This window comes from Ovis canadensis, chromosome 14, assembly GCF_042477335.2.
Source record: "Ovis canadensis isolate MfBH-ARS-UI-01 breed Bighorn chromosome 14, ARS-UI_OviCan_v2, whole genome shotgun sequence".
NCBI classification, from domain to species: Eukaryota; Metazoa; Chordata; class Mammalia; order Artiodactyla; family Bovidae; genus Ovis; species Ovis canadensis.
The window spans coordinates 47,446,655-47,466,034 of record NC_091258.1 but is presented as its reverse complement, the minus strand read 5'-3'; the positions used below and the strand labels follow the sequence as shown (position 1 = coordinate 47,466,034).

At 48.9% G+C, this 19,380-nt stretch overlaps 2 protein-coding genes across 10 annotated transcripts in view; one reads left to right on the top strand and one right to left on the bottom strand.

Moving 5' to 3' along the window:
* Nucleotides 1-5,778, bottom strand: part of CKLF (chemokine like factor) — a 31,047-nt gene extending 25,269 nt beyond the window's left edge. For 3 of the 5 annotated variants that reach the window (XM_069550026.1, XM_069550025.1, XM_069550027.1), the window contains exon 1: nt 3,820-3,989. In XM_069550026.1, coding sequence (XP_069406127.1) covers nt 3,820-3,897 — 78 coding nt within the window. In that variant the 5' untranslated portion in view covers nt 3,898-3,989. Of the gene's footprint in view, nt 1-3,819; nt 3,990-4,255; nt 4,993-5,188 lie in introns of those variants that run through there. The other 2 variants (XR_011248647.1, XR_011248648.1) reach the window with 2 other exon arrangements.
* The window catches only part of TK2 (thymidine kinase 2), a 46,396-nt gene that overhangs the window by 15,013 nt on the left and 12,003 nt on the right, over nt 1-19,380 (top strand). Inside the window, exons 1-6 of one of the 5 annotated variants that reach the window (XM_069550021.1) lie at nt 4,934-5,106; nt 6,558-6,595; nt 12,207-12,281; nt 14,356-14,409; nt 14,983-15,072; nt 17,181-17,254. In XM_069550021.1, the coding sequence (XP_069406122.1) occupies nt 14,989-15,072; nt 17,181-17,254 (158 nt within the window). In that variant the 5' untranslated portion in view covers nt 4,934-5,106; nt 6,558-6,595; nt 12,207-12,281; nt 14,356-14,409; nt 14,983-14,988. Of the gene's footprint in view, nt 1-4,933; nt 5,107-5,465; nt 5,845-6,557; nt 6,596-12,206; nt 12,282-14,355; nt 14,410-14,982; nt 15,073-17,180; nt 17,255-19,380 lie in introns of those variants that run through there. The other 4 variants (XM_069550019.1, XM_069550022.1, XR_011248644.1 and 1 more) reach the window with 4 other exon arrangements.

The following is a 19,380-nucleotide window of genomic DNA, read 5'->3' as shown; positions in this document are numbered from 1 at the left end:
CCATCAAGAAAAAAAGAGAGAAGAATCAAATCAACAAAATTAGAAATGAAAAAGGGGAGGTTACAATAGGCAATGCAGAAATACAAAGGATTATAAGAGACTATTATGAACAATTATATGGCAATAAAATGGATAACCTGGAAGAAATGGACAGATTCTTAGAAAAGTTCAATCTTCCAAGACTGAACCAGGAAGAAATAGAACTTATGAACAACCCAATTATAAGCAATGAAATTGAAGCTGTGATCAAAAATCTCCCAAAAAAACAAAAGCCCAGTCCAGATAGCTTCACAGGAGAATTCTATCAAACATTTAGAGAAGAGCTAATGCCTATCCTTCTAAAACTCTTCCAAAAAATTGCAGAGGAAGGAATACTTCCAAACTCATTCTATGAGGCCACTATCACCCTGATACCAAAACCAGATGGACGACACAAAAAAAGAAAACTACAGGCCAATATCACTGATGAACATAGATGCAAAAATTCTCAACAAAATTTTAGCAAACAGAATTCAGCAGCACATCAGAAAGCTCATACACCATGATCAAGTTGAGTTTATTCCAGGAATGCAAGGATTCTTCAATATACGCAAATCAATCAATGTGATACACCATATTAACAAATTGAAAGATAAAAACCATATGATAATCTCAATAGATGCAGAAAAAGCCTTTGACAAAATTCAGCACCCATTTATGATGAAAACTCTTCAAAAAATGGGCACAGAAGGACCCTACTTCAACATAGTAAAGGCCATATATGATAAGCCTACAGCAAACACTATACTCAATGATGAAAAACTGAAAGCATTCCCCCTAAGATCAGGAACAAGACAAGGGTGTCCACTTTCACCACTATTATTCAACATAGTTCTGGAAGTCCTAGCTACAGCAACCAGAGAAGAAAAAGAAAAGGAATCCAGATCAGAAAAGAAGAAGTAAAGCTCTCACTATTTGTAGATGAATGATACTGTACATAGAAAACCCTAAAGATAGTATCAGAAAATTACTAGAGCTAATCAGTGAATTTAGCAAAGTTGCAGGATACAAAATCAATACACAGAAATCACTTGCATTTCTTATACTAACAATGAAAAATCTGAAAAAGAAATTAAGGAATCAATCCCATTCACCATTGCAACAAAAAGAATAAAATATCTAGGAACAAACTTACCTAAGGAGATAAAAGAACTCTACACAGAAAATTATAAGATACTAATGAAAGAAATCAAAGATGACACAAACAGATGGAGAGATATTCCATGTTCCTGGGTAGGAGGAATCAATATTGTGAAAATGCCTATACTACCAAACACAATCTACAGATTCAATGAGATCCCTATCAAATTACCAATGGCATTTTTCACAGATCTAGAACAAAAAATTTCACAATTCATATGGAAACACAAAAGACCTCAAATAGCCAAAGCAGTCTTGAAAAAGAAGAATGGAGCTGGAGGAATCAACCTTCCTAACTCCAGATTATACTACAAAGCTACAGTCATCAAGACAGTATGGTACTGGCACAAAAACAGAAATATAGACCAATGGAACAAGATAGAAAGCCCAGAAATAAACCCATGCACCTATGAGTACCTTATTTTTGACAAAAGAGGCAAGAATATACAATGGGGAAAAGACAGCCTCTTCAATAAATGTTGCTGGGAAAACTGGACAGCTACATGTAAAAGAATGAAATTACAACACTTCCTAACACCATACACAAAGATAAACTCAAAATGGATTAAAGACCTAAATGTAAGACCAGAAACTATAAAACTCTTAGAGGAAAACATGAGCAGAACACTCGATGACATAAATTAAAGCAAGATCCTCTATGACCCACCTCCTAGATTAATGGAAATAAAAACAAAAGCAAACAAGTGGGACCTGAATAAACTTAAAAGCTTTTATACAGCAAAGGAAACTATGAGAAAGGTGAAGAGACAATCCTCAGAATGGGAGAAAATAATAGCAAATGAAACAAATGACAAAGGATTAATTTCCAAAATATACAAGCAATACCAGAAACTCATACAACTCAATACCAGAAAACAACCCGATCAAAAAGTGGGGAAAAGACCTAAACAGACATTTCTCCAAAGAAAACATACAGATGGCTAACAAACACATGAAAAGATGCTCAACATTGCACATTATTAGAGAAATGCAAATCAAAACTACAATGAGATATCACCTCACACCAGTAAGAATGGCCCTCATCAAAAAGTCTACAAACAATACATGCTGGAGAGGGTGTGGAGAAAAGGGAATGCTCTTGCACTGAAGGAACACATTTGAGTCAGTTCTGATGAGGTGGATGAACCTAGAGCCTACTATACAGAGTGAAATAAGTCAGAAAGAGAAAGATAAATACTGTATTCTAACACATATATAAGGAATCTAGAAAAATGGTTCTGAAGAATTTATTTACAGGACAGCAATGGAGAAACAGACATAGAGAATAGACTTATGGACCTGAGGAGAAGGGAGGAGAGGGTGAGATGTATGGAGAGAGTAACATGGAAACTTACATTAGCATATGTAAAATAGATAGCCAAGGGGAATTTGCTGTATGGCTTAGGAAACTCAAACAGGGGCTCTGTATCTATTTTAGAGGGGTGGGACAGGGAGGGAGATGAGAGGGAGGTTCAAAAGAGAGGAAGGATATATGTATACCTATGACTGATTCATGTTGAGGTTTGACAGAAAACAACAAAATTATGTAAAGCAATTACCCTTCAATTAAAAAAATTGATAAAAAAAAATCACTACACACCTATGAGTGTACTAAAAACATTTAGTTGTACCCTTTAAATCAGGAACTTCCCTGGTGGCTCAGATGGTAAAGCATCTGCCTACAATGCAGGAGACCCGGGTTCAATCCCTGGGTCAGGAAGATCCTCTGGAGAAGGAAATGGTAACCCACAACAGTACTCTTGCCTGGAAACTCCCATGGACAGAGAAGCCTGGTAGGCTACAGTCCATGGGGTCACACTTTAAATCAGTAAGCTTTGTCATATATGAAATATCTCAATAAAGCTTGGGAAAAACAGAAACAAAACACTTGTGAGTTATAGTAAGTAAACACAGCATCCTCCGAAACCCCTCAGTGGATTTGTTTGGTTTTGGTTTTAACCTCGTTGGCATCTGAATGGTACAACAGTAGCAGCCTCACATGGTAATCTGGGTAACTTGGTTTGGGGGTCCAAGTGTAGGCCATTCATGCAGGTGTGCAGAGCTTGCTTTATGAGTGGGTCTGTGAAGTGTTAGTTACTCAGTTGTGTTCGACTCTTTGAGACCCCATGGATTGTAGCCTGCCACACTCCTCTGTCCATGGGATTATCCAGGCAAGTATACTGGAGTGGGTAGTCATGCCTTTCTCCAGGGGATCTTCCCGACCCAGGGATCGAACCTGGGTCTTCTGCACTGCAGGCAGATCCTTTACCGTCTGAGCTACCAGGAAAGATCCTCTGGAGAAGGGCATGGCAACTCACTTCAAGTACGCTTGCCTGGAGAATCCCATGGGCCGAGGAGCCTGGAGGGCCACAGTCCATGGGGTCTCAAAGAGCGGGACACGACTGAGTGACTAACCCTTGCTACTACTACTGGGTACAGAAAGCTCCTGATGAAGAGGACACTTGTCCTATTTCTCTCCTTCTAACCCCAGGGTGTAAGGCAAAATGCCTTCCCTTTAAGAAGGCCTTGATAGAAACAAAGCTGAAAGAGAGGAGAATAAGCTTCTTACTTGGCGGCTTTATCTCCCAGCAGGGAAGTGCACTGGGACTCCGCCCCCCAGTCCCCCGGCCCCGCCCTCACCAATCGCAGCAGCTTCACGTGGCCTTTTACGCTGCAGCAGAAGGGGCGAGACTTTGGTTTCGGTTTCAGGGTCTGCATCGCCCCTGCAGACCCAGCAGCAGCACTCTCCCGCGGGTCCCCCTATTCAGCGCACCTCTCTGCCAGGCCCTGAGCCAAGTCTGCAACGGCCACCCCGGCCACGTGCAGCGCTTCTAGGCTTCCCGCCCTGGCGCGTGCACACGCAAGTCACTGCAGCCACACTTGAGTGCACGCCAGGTCCCCGCCTCCCTGCCACAGGCTCCCTCTCTGCGGAAAGCCAGAAAGCCGGGTTCGGTTCGCACTATGCGTTTCCGGTAACCTACAGGGGAGCTCCGAAGGCCAACTTCTCCCCACCTCCTAGTTGTCCAGACGACCACATATTGATTGTACATTTGATAAAAGATAAACTGAGGCATACTAAAATTTTTAAGATTTTATTTGAACAACAACAAAAAAAATGATTCAAATAGGGCGGCTATCCAGTCTAACAGAAAGGAGCTCTGAAGAGGTGTACAAAATGAAAGACTTAAAGGCAGAAGGGAGTGGGAACAAGGAAATTGGTTATTGCAAGATTACTTTCCTAGGGGATGGCAGGGGGTCTATCAGGTTACCTAACTCAGGGGTTCCCAGCCTCTGGGATCTAATACCTGATGATCTGATTTGAGATGGACCAGATGTCCTAATAATACAAAGAAAGTACACAATAAGTGTAACGCACTTCAATTATCCTGAAACCGTCTCCCTCCCTTCCTCCCCAGGGGGCTTGGCGGGGAGGTCTTCCACAAAACCGGTCCCGGGTGCCAAAAAAGGATGGGGACTGCAGATCTAACAAGTGCTGATCAGATGATGCCTGATTGACTGGAGAGCCAAAACTATAATTAAGTCTTGGTTGGTGAGTCGGGCTTAGCATAAGCGAGTCCTTTGGGTCCTGTTGTCTAGTTTTTTAATAGCTTCCAGAGGGATCTAGCATATTTACAGTCCAGATCCTGGAAATGTCAAAGTTCAGCGAAAACAGCGCTGGCTGTGAAGCAAGATAGATGGGCTGGAATTTCAGCTCCACCCCTTAATGAATGCTTCTGTTTACTTTTTAAAACTTACCCGTTTCCAAAGATCAGCTCGGCTGGGAGAATGGGAGTGACAGCACCCATCTGTAGGCTTGTTGGGAAGAATAAATAACAGCGTGTGAGTTGTCACTGGTTCCTGGATACAACAGATGCTCAATCAAGCACTTTCCAGCAGTTAATTAGGGCTTCCCTTGTGGCTCAGCTGGTAAGAATCCGCCTGCAATACGGGAGACCTGGGTTCGATTCCTGGGTTGGGAAGATCCCCTAAGAAGGGAAAAGTTACCCACTCAGTATTCTGGCCTGGAGAATTTCATGTGTAGTCCATGGGGTGCCAAAGAGTCGGACACGACTGAGCGACTTTCACTTTCAATAGTTAATTAACAAACCAGTCGCTGGTGTTATTGGCCACCCAAGCCCCGAATCTTGCCAAATCATGGGTTCATTCTGCCAGCATCTGGTTGGCGCGGAGATTTCCAGGCTGCTAAATGGCGAATCCCTTACCCTCTCGGGGGAGGGTGAAATGAGAAGAGGTCTCTTTAAGAGTCGACGGGGCGGGGCGGGGCGGGCTGGGGCTACGGGCTGCGCGCGGAGGCGGGCCCCGTCTCCCGGCTGCGCTCGCGCGGGCCCGCGCAGGAAGAATGGCTGGGCCTGTGGCATCCGGCGGCCGGGCTGTGCTGCTGCGGCCGCTGCGGAGCTGGGCTTTCCGGGCGCTGCGCCGCGATGGGCCCGGGAGCCCCGCTTCCTGCCCAGGGTCGCGAGGGGCGCAGCGTTGGGCCTGGCCTCGGGGTAACGCGTCGCTCAGCTCCCCTTGCAGGCATCCCGGATGCGGCCATCAGCCCCACTCCCCGCCCTTGGCTCGTGGAACCGGCTTGAACCCGAAACCCCTCCTTCCGGGCGCCGGGATTTCCTGGGGCGGCCTGGGGAAGGGGCGGGGCGGTCGGTGGTAGGTTCCCCGGACCCTGGCCGGCTGTAGCGGGTGGCGCCTTGGGGCTCTGGGCCCATCTCCTGTTCAGAGCTGCGGAACCCTTTAAAGAGTGGAAAGAACCTCCTCCCCGAGGGTTTCGGGTGCCACTCCTAGGTCCATTCTTTCGGCCTTGGGGGAGGTGCCAGCAAGCGGGGGTGGGGTGTGGGGTAGGTTCAATGCCCTCCCTTTTCCGTTGGGACTGGAGACCCTGCCCTTCAGAAATGAGAGCCCCCGTTGTAGCCACGTTCTGGAGTTCAGTGGCACGTCGGAACCCGCCGTGGGCTGGGTGGGCCGCGATGTCAGCCCCGGGGCCTGCAGGAGAAACTTGAGTCCTGTGCCGAAGTCCATACCCACTGACCTCTCCTACCTGGGAGCTTCGAGTGGAGGCCACTCTGCGTTTTAACTGGCTTGACACCCATCAGTGAGAGTCATAAATATAAAAAGTGTGGACAGTGGAAAGCATAATATACTCTGTGAGCTGAGCACATTGGTGGCCTAGACTTGCCAACAGGATCCAGGTGGCAGTTTCAGTTTCAAAGTATAGGCAGCAGTGGTGTGTCTGCCTCCTTCCGCCGAGGGAGGGTCCCAGGTGTTACTGGAAAACATTTCTAGGCCAGGGAGCAAGCATAACAATGACCAAAGAGTGAGCTATTTAAAATCGCGTTAAAAAATTGGTTTCCTTTCTTTTCTAGATAAAGATAGAGAAAATGAAAAAGAGAAAAAGTCAGTGGTAAGTCTCTTTCTAATGTGCACTCTCTCCGGTGTAGGATTATATATGTGTAGCACACACACACGCACACACACACGCAATACATGTTTTGAGGAGAAGAGTGAAGGAATATGTGCACATAAAAAAAAGAACAAATACAAGGGGGTCTCCAGGGATAAAGAGCGGTCCACTCCTGGGCCGCAGGCTCCCTCCCCAGAGACCAACTCTGTTACCAGTTTCTGGTGTCTCTTTGCTAAGAATCTGCACAGGTAGGAGAATACATGTATTCATAGCCTCTGGGTGAATTTTGACTATTAACTTGAATAGATGAATGATTACAAAGGGTTTGTAAAGTGGAAGGTTAGTTTGACTGCTGGTAGGTGACAGCCTGACTGTGAGGGCAGGCCTTCTGACTGCTGCCCCTAGACCACGGATGCTGAGAAGGGTAGGTGAGTGGGCGATCACAAAGAAATCGTGGGGCTCCATAGACATGGGTTCCGCCAGTGCAGTGACTTCGAGATGCTAGCTCCCGGGGCGGTGGGGGGGGGGAGCGGGGAGGGGGGGAGAGGAGCGGGGGGGGGGGGGGGGGGGAGGAGCGGGGGGGGGGGGAGGAGCGGGGGGGGGGGGAGGAGCGGGGGGGGGGGAGGAGCGGGGGGGGGGGGTGGATTGTGCCTGGTGTGAGGTTGAAGGTCAAAGGAGGGTCAAACTGGACATGCCCATGGTGTTTAAGCCTTTAGCTGGTTGTGGTGGAGCAGTATTTTGGTCACCATTGGTCCAGAGGCTCAGGGAGCTGCAGATTGGTAGATAATGGCTGGAGAGGGAGTTACTTGGTGGGTGTGGGCAGGAGTACCTTGGCTGGGGTCTGTAGAGGGTGGAAGGTGTGGGCAGGCCCCCTGGGGGTATTTAGAGTGATAGAGAGGGCCTGGGAAGGAGAGCAGTCACATGGAGAGTACTGGTGATGAAAATGCTTGAGATTTATGGAAATTTGTTGAAACTAGACATGGGGTAGGGTATGGCGACAGGCACCACAGCTGAGGGAGGGGTTGGTAAGTCGAGCCAGGTGGGTATTGATTTGTGAGCCAGGCCTGTCCTTGGTGCTTTCTGGGTGTGGTCTGATATCCCCCAGACACACAGTAGGTGGTCCATAGGAAGTGGTGTAGAGCTTGCAGTCTGGTCCAGAGCTGCTCTTAATTATGCAAATCCTCTGAGTTCCCGTGTGGACCTGGGACTCCAGCAGCCTTTGTTGTTAGTGAGCCTGTGGTCTGATGGGGGAGGCTGTGAACAGGACAATGGTGGATCTAGAGCCGCAGGGAGTAGGGGCAGAGCTTCTCGAGGATGATGACTGAGGGCAGCCTTGGGGAGTCTTGAGGCCTCCTGGGAAAAGGAGGACAAGGCAAGGCAGGAGTGTTGGAACAGTGAGAACTGCAGGGGCAGGTCACAGAGGGATGAGAACCTGAGGTTTGTGGTTGTCCCAGAGAGGTAGCTGGAGAGAGCCTTTGGTCAGGCACAGGGACTGGAGGCAGATCCCAGCACCCGCAGCCACTGAAAGACTTCACCGGATGTGATCTGGTTTACCTCTCAGGAAGAGGTGGTGGACCATAGATAGGGGGCTGGACTGGAGGCGGAAAGGCCAGCAGGAAGGCTGCTCCCACAAGGAGGGTTGGAGAGGTGTTGTGAGTTGATGGGTGAGGAGAGAAGGCCCTGAATGTCTGGGTAGATGGTGTAGCCTTTCCTGAAGACAGGAATGGAAACAGAAGCTGTAAACGGGTATTGGGGGAGTGATGAATTGAGGTGCCTATGGGACATCCCATGGGATTGAACTGGACAGGGAATATCTGGGCTGAGCTACAGCTGGGGAGTGAGTCACTGCCCAGAATTGCAAAATAAATTCCAAAGTTGGGTTAAAAAGAAGTGACTAATGTTTTCAAGTGAACAAAATATGAACAGACTTTTCCTGAGGGAATTTGTAATAGCTGAGAAACCTATATGCAGGTCAGGAAGCAACAGTTAGAACTGGACATGGAACAACAGACTGGTTCCAAATAAGAAAAGAAGTACATCAAGGCTGTATATTGTCACCCTGCTTATTTAACTTATATGCAGAGTACATCATGAGAAACGCTGGGCTGGAAGAAGCACAAGCTGGAATCAAGATTGCCGGGAGAAATATCAATAACCTCAGATATGCAGATGACACCACCCTTATGGCAGAAAGTGAAGAGGAACTAAAAAGCCTCTTGATGAAAGTGAAAGAGGGGAGCGAAAAAGTTGGCTTAAAGCTCAACATTCAGAAAATGAAGATCATGGCATCTGGTCCCATCACTTCATGGGAAATAGATGGGGAAACAGTGGAAGCATTCAGACTTTATTTTTTGGGGCCCCAAAATCACTGCAGATGGTGATGGCAGCCATGAAATTAAAAGACACTTACTCCTTGGAAGGAAAGTTATGACCAACCTAGAGAGCATTTTAAAAAGCAGAGACATTACTTTGCCAACAAATGTCCATCTAGTCAAGGCTGTGGTTTTTCCAGTGGTCATGTATGGATGTGAGAGTTGGACTGTGAAGAAGGCTGAGCGCCAAAGAATTGATGCTTTTGAACTGTGGTGTTGGAGAAGACTCTTGAGAGTCCCTTGGACTGCAAGGAGATCCAACCGGTCCTGAGATCAGCCCTGGGTTTTTTTTGGAAAGAATGATGCTATAGCTGAAACTCCAGTACTTTGGCCACCTCATGCGGAGAGTTGACTCATTAGAAAAGACTCTGATGCTGGGAGGGATTGGGGGCAGGAGGAAAAGGGGACGACAGAGGATGAGATGGCTGAATGGCATCACCAACTTGATGGACGTGAGTTTGAGTGAACTCCTGGAGATGGTGATGGACAGGGAAGCCTGGCGTGCTGCGATTCATGGGGTCGCAAAGAGTCGAACACAACTGAGTGACTGAACTGAACTGAACTGAATAAACAGAAGAAAGTGCTCCACCTCCCTAACAGAGAAAAAAATGTTTTTGGAAATGGAGTAAGGAAAGCGTGGATCAGACAACATGGTTCAAGCCCCAGTGGTGCTCTTTAGTAGAGATGGACAAGTCCTTAACCTCTCAGAGCCTGAGTTTTCCCCATCTATGCAAATAATTCTTAAGCTGTGATTGTTTCAGGGACGATGTTGGCAAAGTACAGAACCCACAGGGGCTAACACTGAATGCCTAGTGACAGACATCATTATTCATAATGAATGAAGATTTAGGATGGGATATGCCCAGTATTGGCACAGTATTGTAGAAGGCACATGCTCTTCCATCCATCTTTTTCATTTAGAAAAAAGGGTGTGAATTGAGATAGCATTTTAGAGGGTAATTTGGCATTATCATCAACAGTCATAAAAACTCACATATCCTTGGATGGATTGATTATACTCCTAAAAGTCTATTGAAGGGGAATAATTGGAGCTAGTGACAAGGATTTATGTACAAGAAGGCTCACTACAGCACAGTTTATTGAAAAATAACACAATTTTATAATAAAAGCAACTGGAGAGAATGTAACATGCAACGGTAGGGATTTCAATAATTCATGGTATATCTTATGTGATGAAATATTATTCAGCAATTCAGAATCACGTTTTTGAAAATACTTAATGACCTAGGAAAGTACACTTTGTAAGAGATAAAAAAGAGGATAAAAATATATAAAGTATGATACAAATGAAATAATACATAAACTGTCTATAGGGGGTAAAGAAGGAAAGAAATTGTTAGTCTGGTTAAAGGAAAGTTGGGAAGTCATAACAGTGGGTATGTATGAGGGAGAGGGAGAGAATTTGAGGGGTGAGAATGGAAAGTCTTAATTTTTTGACTATTAGATTAAAATTAAACTGTGTTCCTTTTTTCTTTTTTAAAGAATGGCTTTATTATGTTATGTACATAGCCCCAAATTGACTTGTTTTAAGTTTACAGCTTAATGATTTCTTAGTAAATCTATGGAGCTGTGCAACATCACAGTCCAATTTTAGAACATTTCCATCACTCAGAAAAGAAACCTCGTGCCAATTTACGGTCACTTCCCCAGAGCCGGGCAACCACTACTCTGCTTCCTGTCTCTGAGGATTTGCTTTTTCAGGACATTTCCTATAAAATGGAGTCATACAGCATTTGGTCTTTGTGACTAGCTGTTTTCATTTTTCTTATGTTTTGAGGTGCATCTACCTTATTGCGTTTATCAGCACTTCATTTCTTTTTATGGCTGAATGCTGACAGTGCTCCCTCATGTGCATGGGTCCCACTTGGTTGAACATTTGGGCAAGTTCCCTTCTTATGGCAGATTTCTCAGGCTCTTTAATAGGAAAATATATATTTTGATTCTTCCGGTGGGGGCTTTGGGGCTCAAACTTGTTTGCCTCTGAAAACTTTGATTCTGATTAAACATTTAAATAATAGTTATCTCTGGAAATCAGGAGAGATTTTTTTTTTGTCAGTTCCCTGTATTTCTTATTGTGAGAATGCTTAAAATCTGTTTTCAGAAAAGATGAAATGTTATTATTTAAAAATAAGAATAGGGAATCCCCTGGTGGTCCAGTGGTTAAAACTCTGTGTTTCCAGCCCATGCAAGAGGCACGGGTTTAATCCCTGGTTGGGGAGCTAACATCCCACAAGCTGTGCAACCCCTCCCGCCCACCAAAAAAAGTAAACAAGGACAGATGGCACATCACAGCATCAGTTACAACCATGGGAAGTTGGAATGAAGGCCTAACAGCAGAGGAAGGCGGAGGTAAACTTTGGCACATTCTCCAGAGCAGTGGTGCTGGCTGGCCTTGTGCTCCCACGGCACCGTGAACATCTTTCCTTGTAATTCCCTTTTACTTTCGTCCCCATCTTCACACTTGGGAGCTCAGTGGGAGCTGGGATTGGCTCCTGAGTCCACGGTGCCTGGCCCATGGAAGGCCAATCCCATGCCTCCAGGTCATCATGGAGCATCACGCTGAGCTCCCTGTACTGTGCAGCAGCTTCCCACTAGCCATCTGTTTCACACACTATAGTGTTTATATGTCAGTGCCATTCAGTTCATCTCACCCATACCTTCCCCATCCGGTGTCCACACGTTTGTTCTGCACGTCTGCATTTCTGTTCCCGCCCTGCAGACAGAGCCATCTGTCTCATCTTTCTAGATTGCATACATATGCATTAGTATATGACATTTGTTTTTTTCTTTCTGACTCACTGAACGTGCATGTTAGACTCTCGGTCCATCCATAGCACTACAAATGACCCAATTTCATTCTTTTTTTAATGGCTGAGTAATATTCCATTTGGCCTAGAATCTAAGTCTGAGGGATTGAGCTAGGGAAGGGTAGAGCGAGGGTGGCCGAGGACAAGTTGGGTCTGTGGGGTGACAAAAGGGAGCATCTATCCTAGAGGGTGGTGGTCTGGTGGGTCTGGAGCCTGCCACTGGTGGGAGGAATTGAGTTGTTAGTTGCTAATGACCGGACCTTGGGGTTTTCCTGTGGAGGTTTTGTGTACACACTGAGGTCTTGGACTGAACGAGTTATGCTGTTCACCTGAGTGCTTTCCTAGAAATTCATCCTGATACTCCCCCAGGCACTCACTATCTGGTCCTAACGTGCATTTGTCTTTTGCTAGATCTGTGTTGAGGGCAATATTGCCAGTGGGAAGACAACATGCCTGGAGTTCTTCTCCAACTCAACAGACATCGAGGTACGGCTTCCACACTAGGTTTGAAGGAACCTGCAAAAGCTTGGTGGATTCATAAAGGGTGCAAACCAGCCCTACCCAGCAGAAATGCTGCTGGGGGAATTGAGAATATCCCGTGTAAGAGGAGGGAGGGACCCCTTGAAAGCGTGGGCCTGGTTTCCCCCAGACTTTGCTCCATGCACCTTTTTCCTTGGCTGATTATACTTTGTAACCTCCCACTGTAGTTAGCTGTGAGTATGACTATATGCTGGATCCTATGAGTCCTCCTCATGAATCCTCAGACCCAGGGAGGTGGGGCTCTGGGGGCCTCCTGACACACCTGTCCTGAGCAGTGTAACTCTCACTGGCACTCTATTTATTTTTTCAGCCCAGCCAAGTGGCATGCGGCAACTTAAATCCCTGACCAGGGATCGAACCCCTGCCTCTGTAGTGGAAGTGCAGAGTCTTAACCACTGGACCAGGGAAATTCCTCCCGCCTGCCCCCTGGCTTTAGAAGCACTCATATTCTCACTGAAGACCTTGGAGCTAATGAACACCACCACCAACAGCAGTGAGAATTAACAGCTAATGAGGGTGGTACTCTGTGCCAGGCACTGTGTTGAGGCTTCATGATGATCTAATTGATTTCATCCTTAGAAGAGTGGTCCCTGTGAGGCAGGTCCTACTGTTGCTTCAGCTGCAGAGGAGGAAACAGAGGCTCAGTGAGGTCACATGGCTCGGCCAGAGTCGCCTGGCTAGTGCCTATGGCGCTGTGTCCCAGCCCAGGCCATCTGCTCCAGGGCCTGTGCCCTCGTTTGGCTCCACAGCATACAAAAATGTTTTGGCTTTAAGAAGACCACCCTTCAGATCTCAGCTCTGCTCTCTGACCTCCCCAGCTAGGTTACTCTCCCTGGTGTAGGTTCTTCTGGCCCCTCTGGATCCTTATTTTATACTACTCAGGGTTTGAAAATACGTGCTAACTTTCTGTGACGATCTGATTAATGTTTACTTCCCTAGCTACTTTAAAGTTGCATGAAGGCAGGGCTGGGGTGTTTTGCTCTTGCTGTATCCTTGGTACCTAGTGTGGTACTTGACATGGGAGATGCTGAGTGTGTGTTGAGTGACTGTCCCACAGATAGGGCGCAAGTCAAGGCTGCCTCTGTCTCAGCCTCTGGTGAGCCTGAGTGGTACAGCATTTGCTACTCACAGGATAGGAATGGAATGAAGACCCAGAAGAAGGAGAGGAAGGTTGGGAGGGGGCTGGGAATGATTCACAGAGGAAGGGATATTTGAACTGGCTTTTGAAGGATATGTACGAGTTTTCCATGTAATGAAAGTTGAGGTGAAATAAGTTGAGGTGGGCATACTGGGCAGAACAATAGCATGAGCAAAGGCACAAAGGGGTAAAAGGTGGGGGGAGGTTCCTCCTCAAGGGGCCCATGCATTGATTTCCTTTGATCTCTTGTGACCTGTGGCACCTGCTCACATGCACTTGAAGATCCCCAAATATCCCCATATATTCTCAAAGTCTTGGCTCCAAGAACACCATTTAAATCCTTTCCAGAACTCACCTGCACAGTTTAGGGAAGCCACTGAAAGAAACATGATCCTTTGCCCATCGGTGTGTCCAGTGCAGAAATCAGAGAGAGGAAATGGAGGCAGAGCTCACTGCCAGGGTCACGGCAGAGCCCCCAGACCAGAAGCTGGGCTCAAGCTGCACGAAGCAGCCTCCCTCCTGGCTTCTCTCACCTCCCTGCCTGCCCTCTGGTGGGCAGTAAGGAACAGGATGGAAAACAGGAGGGGTGGTTGGGAGAACTCCCCTTGCCCCCGAGGAGCCCCCATGGCAGCAGAGGAGGGGATATGTGCGTATACTTGTATACGGGGTGGACAGGGAGGGTCTTAGATCCTTTTTGGAAGTCACACCAGGAACCATGTCTAGATGGAACTCTGACCTTGCAGGGAGGGTTGCTCCACTGTTTTAGCCCAGCCTGGGTGCCCAGGTCTTGACTCTGTCCCCATCCTACCCCTAACACTCATCCGCCTTCACAGAGCTCAGAACTGAGGAGCAGCCACTCTCTGACGTCTTCTCTCTTGGCAGGTGTTAACAGAGCCTGTGCCCAAGTGGAGAAACGTCCGAGGCCATAATCCTCTGGTGAGTGTGCGGTTTCCTGTGTGAACCGCCAGCTTCTCAAGTGTACAGGAACGGCGGTGCTAGTGCACGAGGTGTGTCCTCGCTGTGCACCGGGCGAGGGGACAGGGAAACGGTGGCAGGTAGATGTTCTGAGGTCAAGGTTCTCTGAGGCCTGGCTGGGTGTGTAAGGAGCCTGGAGCCCTCCTGTTGGCTGTCCCAAACCATTGCAAGTGCTTCGCCCCGGCTCCGTGGGGTGGGGGTGGGGGAGCAGTCTCCAGCTGCTCATTCTACCCCGACCCCCTCCTAGAAGAAACCCAGGTCTCCTTGCAGGTTCCCTGGTAAACCTCCAGTTGGGGTTTGCACTTGGCTATGCTCCGGGCTGCCGCAGGCTCCCTCTGAAGCTACCCTATGCACTTTGCCAAGGATGGACCCAGCAAGCAGGGGCTGTAATGTGCCTCTGCTCCTTCCACCTCCTTCCCGGTCAGAAGGCTCAGCTCTGGCTGCTAGCAAGGGATGGGTGGGGTCTGGGTCCACAGTTGGGGAGTCCTGCAGATCCAGCACTGTATTCTCCCCCCACCCCCCACCACCCCGCAGGGTCTGATGTACCGGGATGCCTGTCGATGGGGCCTCACGCTGCAGACGTACGTGCAGCTCACCATGCTCGACCAGCACACTCGTCCGCAGGTACATCTCAGATCCTTGGTTTCAGTTTTCTTCAAATGAGGGGCATTTGGTTGCCAGGAAGGGAAACCTTACAAGGAGCTGCTCAGCCTTCTCTGTCTCTGGATTGCAGGTCTCTGGTCCTGCCACTCTCTGAGGACCAGGCTTCAGGGCCCCTAGCCCCACCCTCAGCTAGCCAAGAAGTTGCTGGGATGCCACGTGAGCCCAAGTCTTCATGACCTGCCGGCTCCTGGGCTCGATGCCCTTTAACTCAGTTTTCAAAAGTGTAGTCCCCAGACTGGGAGCTGCAGCAGCACCTGGAGGCTTGTTAGAAACGCACATTTTCTGACCCCATCCTGGACCTGTTGAATCAGAAATTCTGGAGATAAGGCCCAGCAATCTGGGTTTTATCACGCCCTCCAGGTGATTTTAATGCAAGCCGTATTTGTTTGCATGAGAACCGTGGACCTAACCTTCAGGAGGCCTGTTCATGTTCTTGGTTCAGATTCTTGAGAGAAAGAACCTGATTGGCTCAGCTTGGGTCGGTGTCCAGCCCTGGGCCAATCAGGTATTGGGGCAAATTACCTGGGCACAAAGATGGCTGCTTTGGCCCCTTTCGTCAGCCGGGGGGTGTGAACACGGGCTCTGAGGAGATGCAGATTGGCACCTGTGGTTCAGAATGGCAGCCCAGCCTGAGTGACTGGCTTTGGAGGCTCTCCTTACAGGAGACGGGACATCCGCTGGCCAGTGTCTCTTGACACAGCCACTTGGCCGGCGGTTTGATGCAGGGCTGGGCACTTGCAGCCATAGCTCTCATCCTTCTATGAATCTGTGTTTTTTAAAATGAAGAAAGATACAGTAGAACTGTTTGAATTTCTCTCTCTCCAAGTGAGTGAGTGAAAGTCACTCAGTCATGTCCAACTCTTTGTGACCCCACGAACTATACACAGTCCATAGAATTCTCCAGGCCAAGATACTGGAGTTGGTAGCCTTTCCCTTCTCCAGGGGATCTTCCCAACCCAGGGATCAAACCCAGGTCTCCTGCATTGCAGGCGGATTCTTTACCAGCTGAGCCACAAGGGAAGCCCAGAGATCTGTCTAAAAGTTACATGTCAGAGGATCTGAGATTGGCACTCGCCCTACTTTTTCCTGAATGGGCACTCAGTTGCAAACAGAAATTGTGTCTAGTATATCTACATATAATGGGCCATATGTGTGTTCCTCTGTTTAATGAAATGTATCAGCAAGGAGGCAGAGAGAGAGAAAGAGAGGTGGACAGACTAGGAAAGAGGATAAAAGAGGGATAAATGGGGAGCTACAAAAGATGGGTAGGAGAGAGTTGGAAGTAAGGAGAGGATGGAAGAATAGAAAGGAAGATGGATGGACAGATAGGAGAGAGAGGACATGGCTTTGAATCAGGTTGTGGCTTTGAATCGGCCTCTGATTTGTGGGTCCAGGTCCCAGTGGATGCCATGGGCAGGCTGAGTGAGAGCAGTGTTTGCCCATTCAAGTGTCTGGAGTCAGGGCAGCTCTCCCTTCCCAATGGGACACCATGGACAAAGGGAAGGCCTCATGGAGGGTCTGAGCCTGCTGGCGGAGAGTGGCGCCATCAGTGTTGTCCTCCCCTGCTGTAGGTCATGGTCCTTTACAGTCGTGAAGGACTGCGTGATCCTCACCAGCCTGCAGCTGTTGGCAGGCCTGCTGCTGGGGTTGCAGAAAGCCACACCCTGTCCTCTCAAAGTTCTGCCTCTGCTTCCATGGATGCACCTGCTGGGTCATTAATAGTTACCACACTTCACACTTGCCACCACTTTCCCGGGCGTCACTTAGCAGTTTTTCTAGCACTCCCCAAACCCACAGTCCAATAGAGCTTCACCCCTCCCATGAAAAAGGCTGCAGCTCACAGGCTCTCCGCCCCGCCTTGCTGCACTGACCACCGAGCCTCAGGGCGTAGGGAGGGTCCAGGGCCAAGGAGGCTGGACACACGGTTCTTTGTTGTCCGCCCTCACCCCTCCCCGGTGGCGTCTCAGTTCTGTATTCAGCATAGACCAGAGGCAGGGGAGCAACAGTCATTGTTCAGGCTTCCTGACCTTCCTGCCTGAGTTTAGTAAATAACACTTGTTTTCTTTTAGATGTTGCCTGTACGGTTGATGGAGCGGTCAATTCACAGTGCAAGATACGTTTTTGTAGAAAACTTGTACAGAAGGTATTGTAGTTTGCACAATCGATAATTTATTCAACCGTTAAATTTTTAGAAATAAAATTGGAACTCATTTACTAATTGACAGATACATGGTATAGCAACCAACCATACTGATGGCTCGACTGTCCAGGGAGGGTAGCCTGGCAGCTCTGCTGACCTTGGCTGGGCTTGATGACACATCCAGGGGTTGGCAGGTCTGGGGTGGCCCAGGGAGGGTGACTGGGGTGACTCATCTCTCGTCTGCTTGCTGATCCTCTTCTGGGACCGGTGAGCCAGCCTGGGCATTCACTTCCCATGGCGATGGCCAGAGGGCAGAAGCGCTAGTTTTTTCTCAGGTCTCGACTTCATGTTGGCTGCCCTCCATTGGCCAAAGCAGGTCACACCAGCTGACCCCAGTCTGAGAGGGGGCAGGGTCCTTGTGGGTTATGTAGCAGAGTGGGACAAGACATGGTGGGTGGAGAGTCAGAGAGAGCAGAGCCGTCAGTCCAGCACGGTGTGCGTGGCACTTGTTGCGCTTTCACTTGAAGATGTCTTCTGTCCTCACGGGAGCAGACTCGACCACACAGACATGGCTGGGCGCCCTCAGGGCTGCAGCCTCAGAGGTGTGGGGCCCTCCGCTCCTGTGCTCAGTTGTTTGCTGATGTTTAAGGGTCTTGGGGGAATTGGGCTGCAGGCTGGGGTCTGAAGTTTCAGCTTCTTCCCCGCCCCTCCCTTCCTGTTAGCTGTGTGCCTGCTCGCCTCTCCTTGCCATCTCCCCCACATCATTGCCTCCTACTGCCTTGAACTTCATCCCTCTCAGAGCTGGTCTCAGTATCTTGCTTCTACTCTGTACACCCCAGTTCCCTGGTTCTCCCATCTACAACTGTGGTCCTGCACATCGCCTCTCCCCAGCCTCCCCAACCCCCTTGTCCAGATGGGTTGAGCCTGTTACTCTTTTCTCTTTTTAAATTGATTGGTTAATTCTTGGCATGTAGAATCCTTAGTTGCAGCATGCAGACTCTTAGTTGCAGCATATGGGATCTAGTTCCCTAACCAGGGATTGAACCCAGGCCCCCTGCATTGGGAGCATGGAGTCTAAGCCACTGGACCACCAGGGAAAATCACTTCTTTCTATTGGTTTCCTTCATAGTATTTAAGACAACTTCTAATTAGGTTGAACCATATGAAATTGTTAAAACTTAACCAACTGTGACCTATAAAAATGGCAGTTTCATGCAGTTTAGCTTAGTATACATGTACTTCTTGTCTGTCACATGCCCCACCAACTGGACTGTAAGCTCCTTGAAGACAAAGAGCATGTCTGGTCTGCTGGCCTAGCTGGGACCCAGCACAGAGCTGGCACCTGGGTGACACTTGTTAACTCCTGCTGGGTGTCGGGACCTGAGGCAGGTCTTTGGTCTCCAGCCAGACTTGTCCCCCAGCCGTTTCTCACCCCTTCCTCTGAGGGGTCCATAAAGGCTTCTCCCTGGGTCCTGAGCTGCCGAGGATCCATCCCCTCCAGGCCTCCTCAGTGCTGTGGGGTCGGGGTGGGCAGCCAGGGCAAGTCCTGACTGGGCTTTGTCCTTCATCCTCAGAACTTTCTTGTGGGCTCTGCCCTTCCGGCAGGCAGCGCTTCTGATGCTGGATCCCCGTGTGTGCCTGGCTGCCTGGGTGTCCATGGAGCAGGGGTGTCCACTGCTAGGTTTACAGAGCTCTTCGCTCTGCGCTGGGGCTGCTGCAGGGAGGACGGGCAGAGGAGAGGAGCGAGGAGGACGAGGGAGCCCCTCCAGTGGTCACTTGCGGTTTTACTCATCTTCTGCCCTCACGCGAGCAGACTCCCTCACACAGGTGTCTCTGGGGGCGGGGGCGTTTGGTGTCCCTGGGCGTTTTGCCCCTGTGGCTTCCTCGGGGCCTCACCTGGACCTTTGGGGTTGTGAAAGCAAGAGCCCAGTCCTGTGAGCGGCTGTGTGTGGCATAGGGGGAGGCGGCCCGCCGAGATGCAAGGTCTTCACGGGGCAGGGTTTCCTCATTTGCCTGCACCACCTGCGGTTTCTTCATTTCGTGTTTGTGGCTTCAGAGTTTGGTTGCTGGGGTGTTTGTTGTAGTCCCTTTGTGCTCAGGGTCTCTGGGTGTCTTCCACGCTCAGGGTT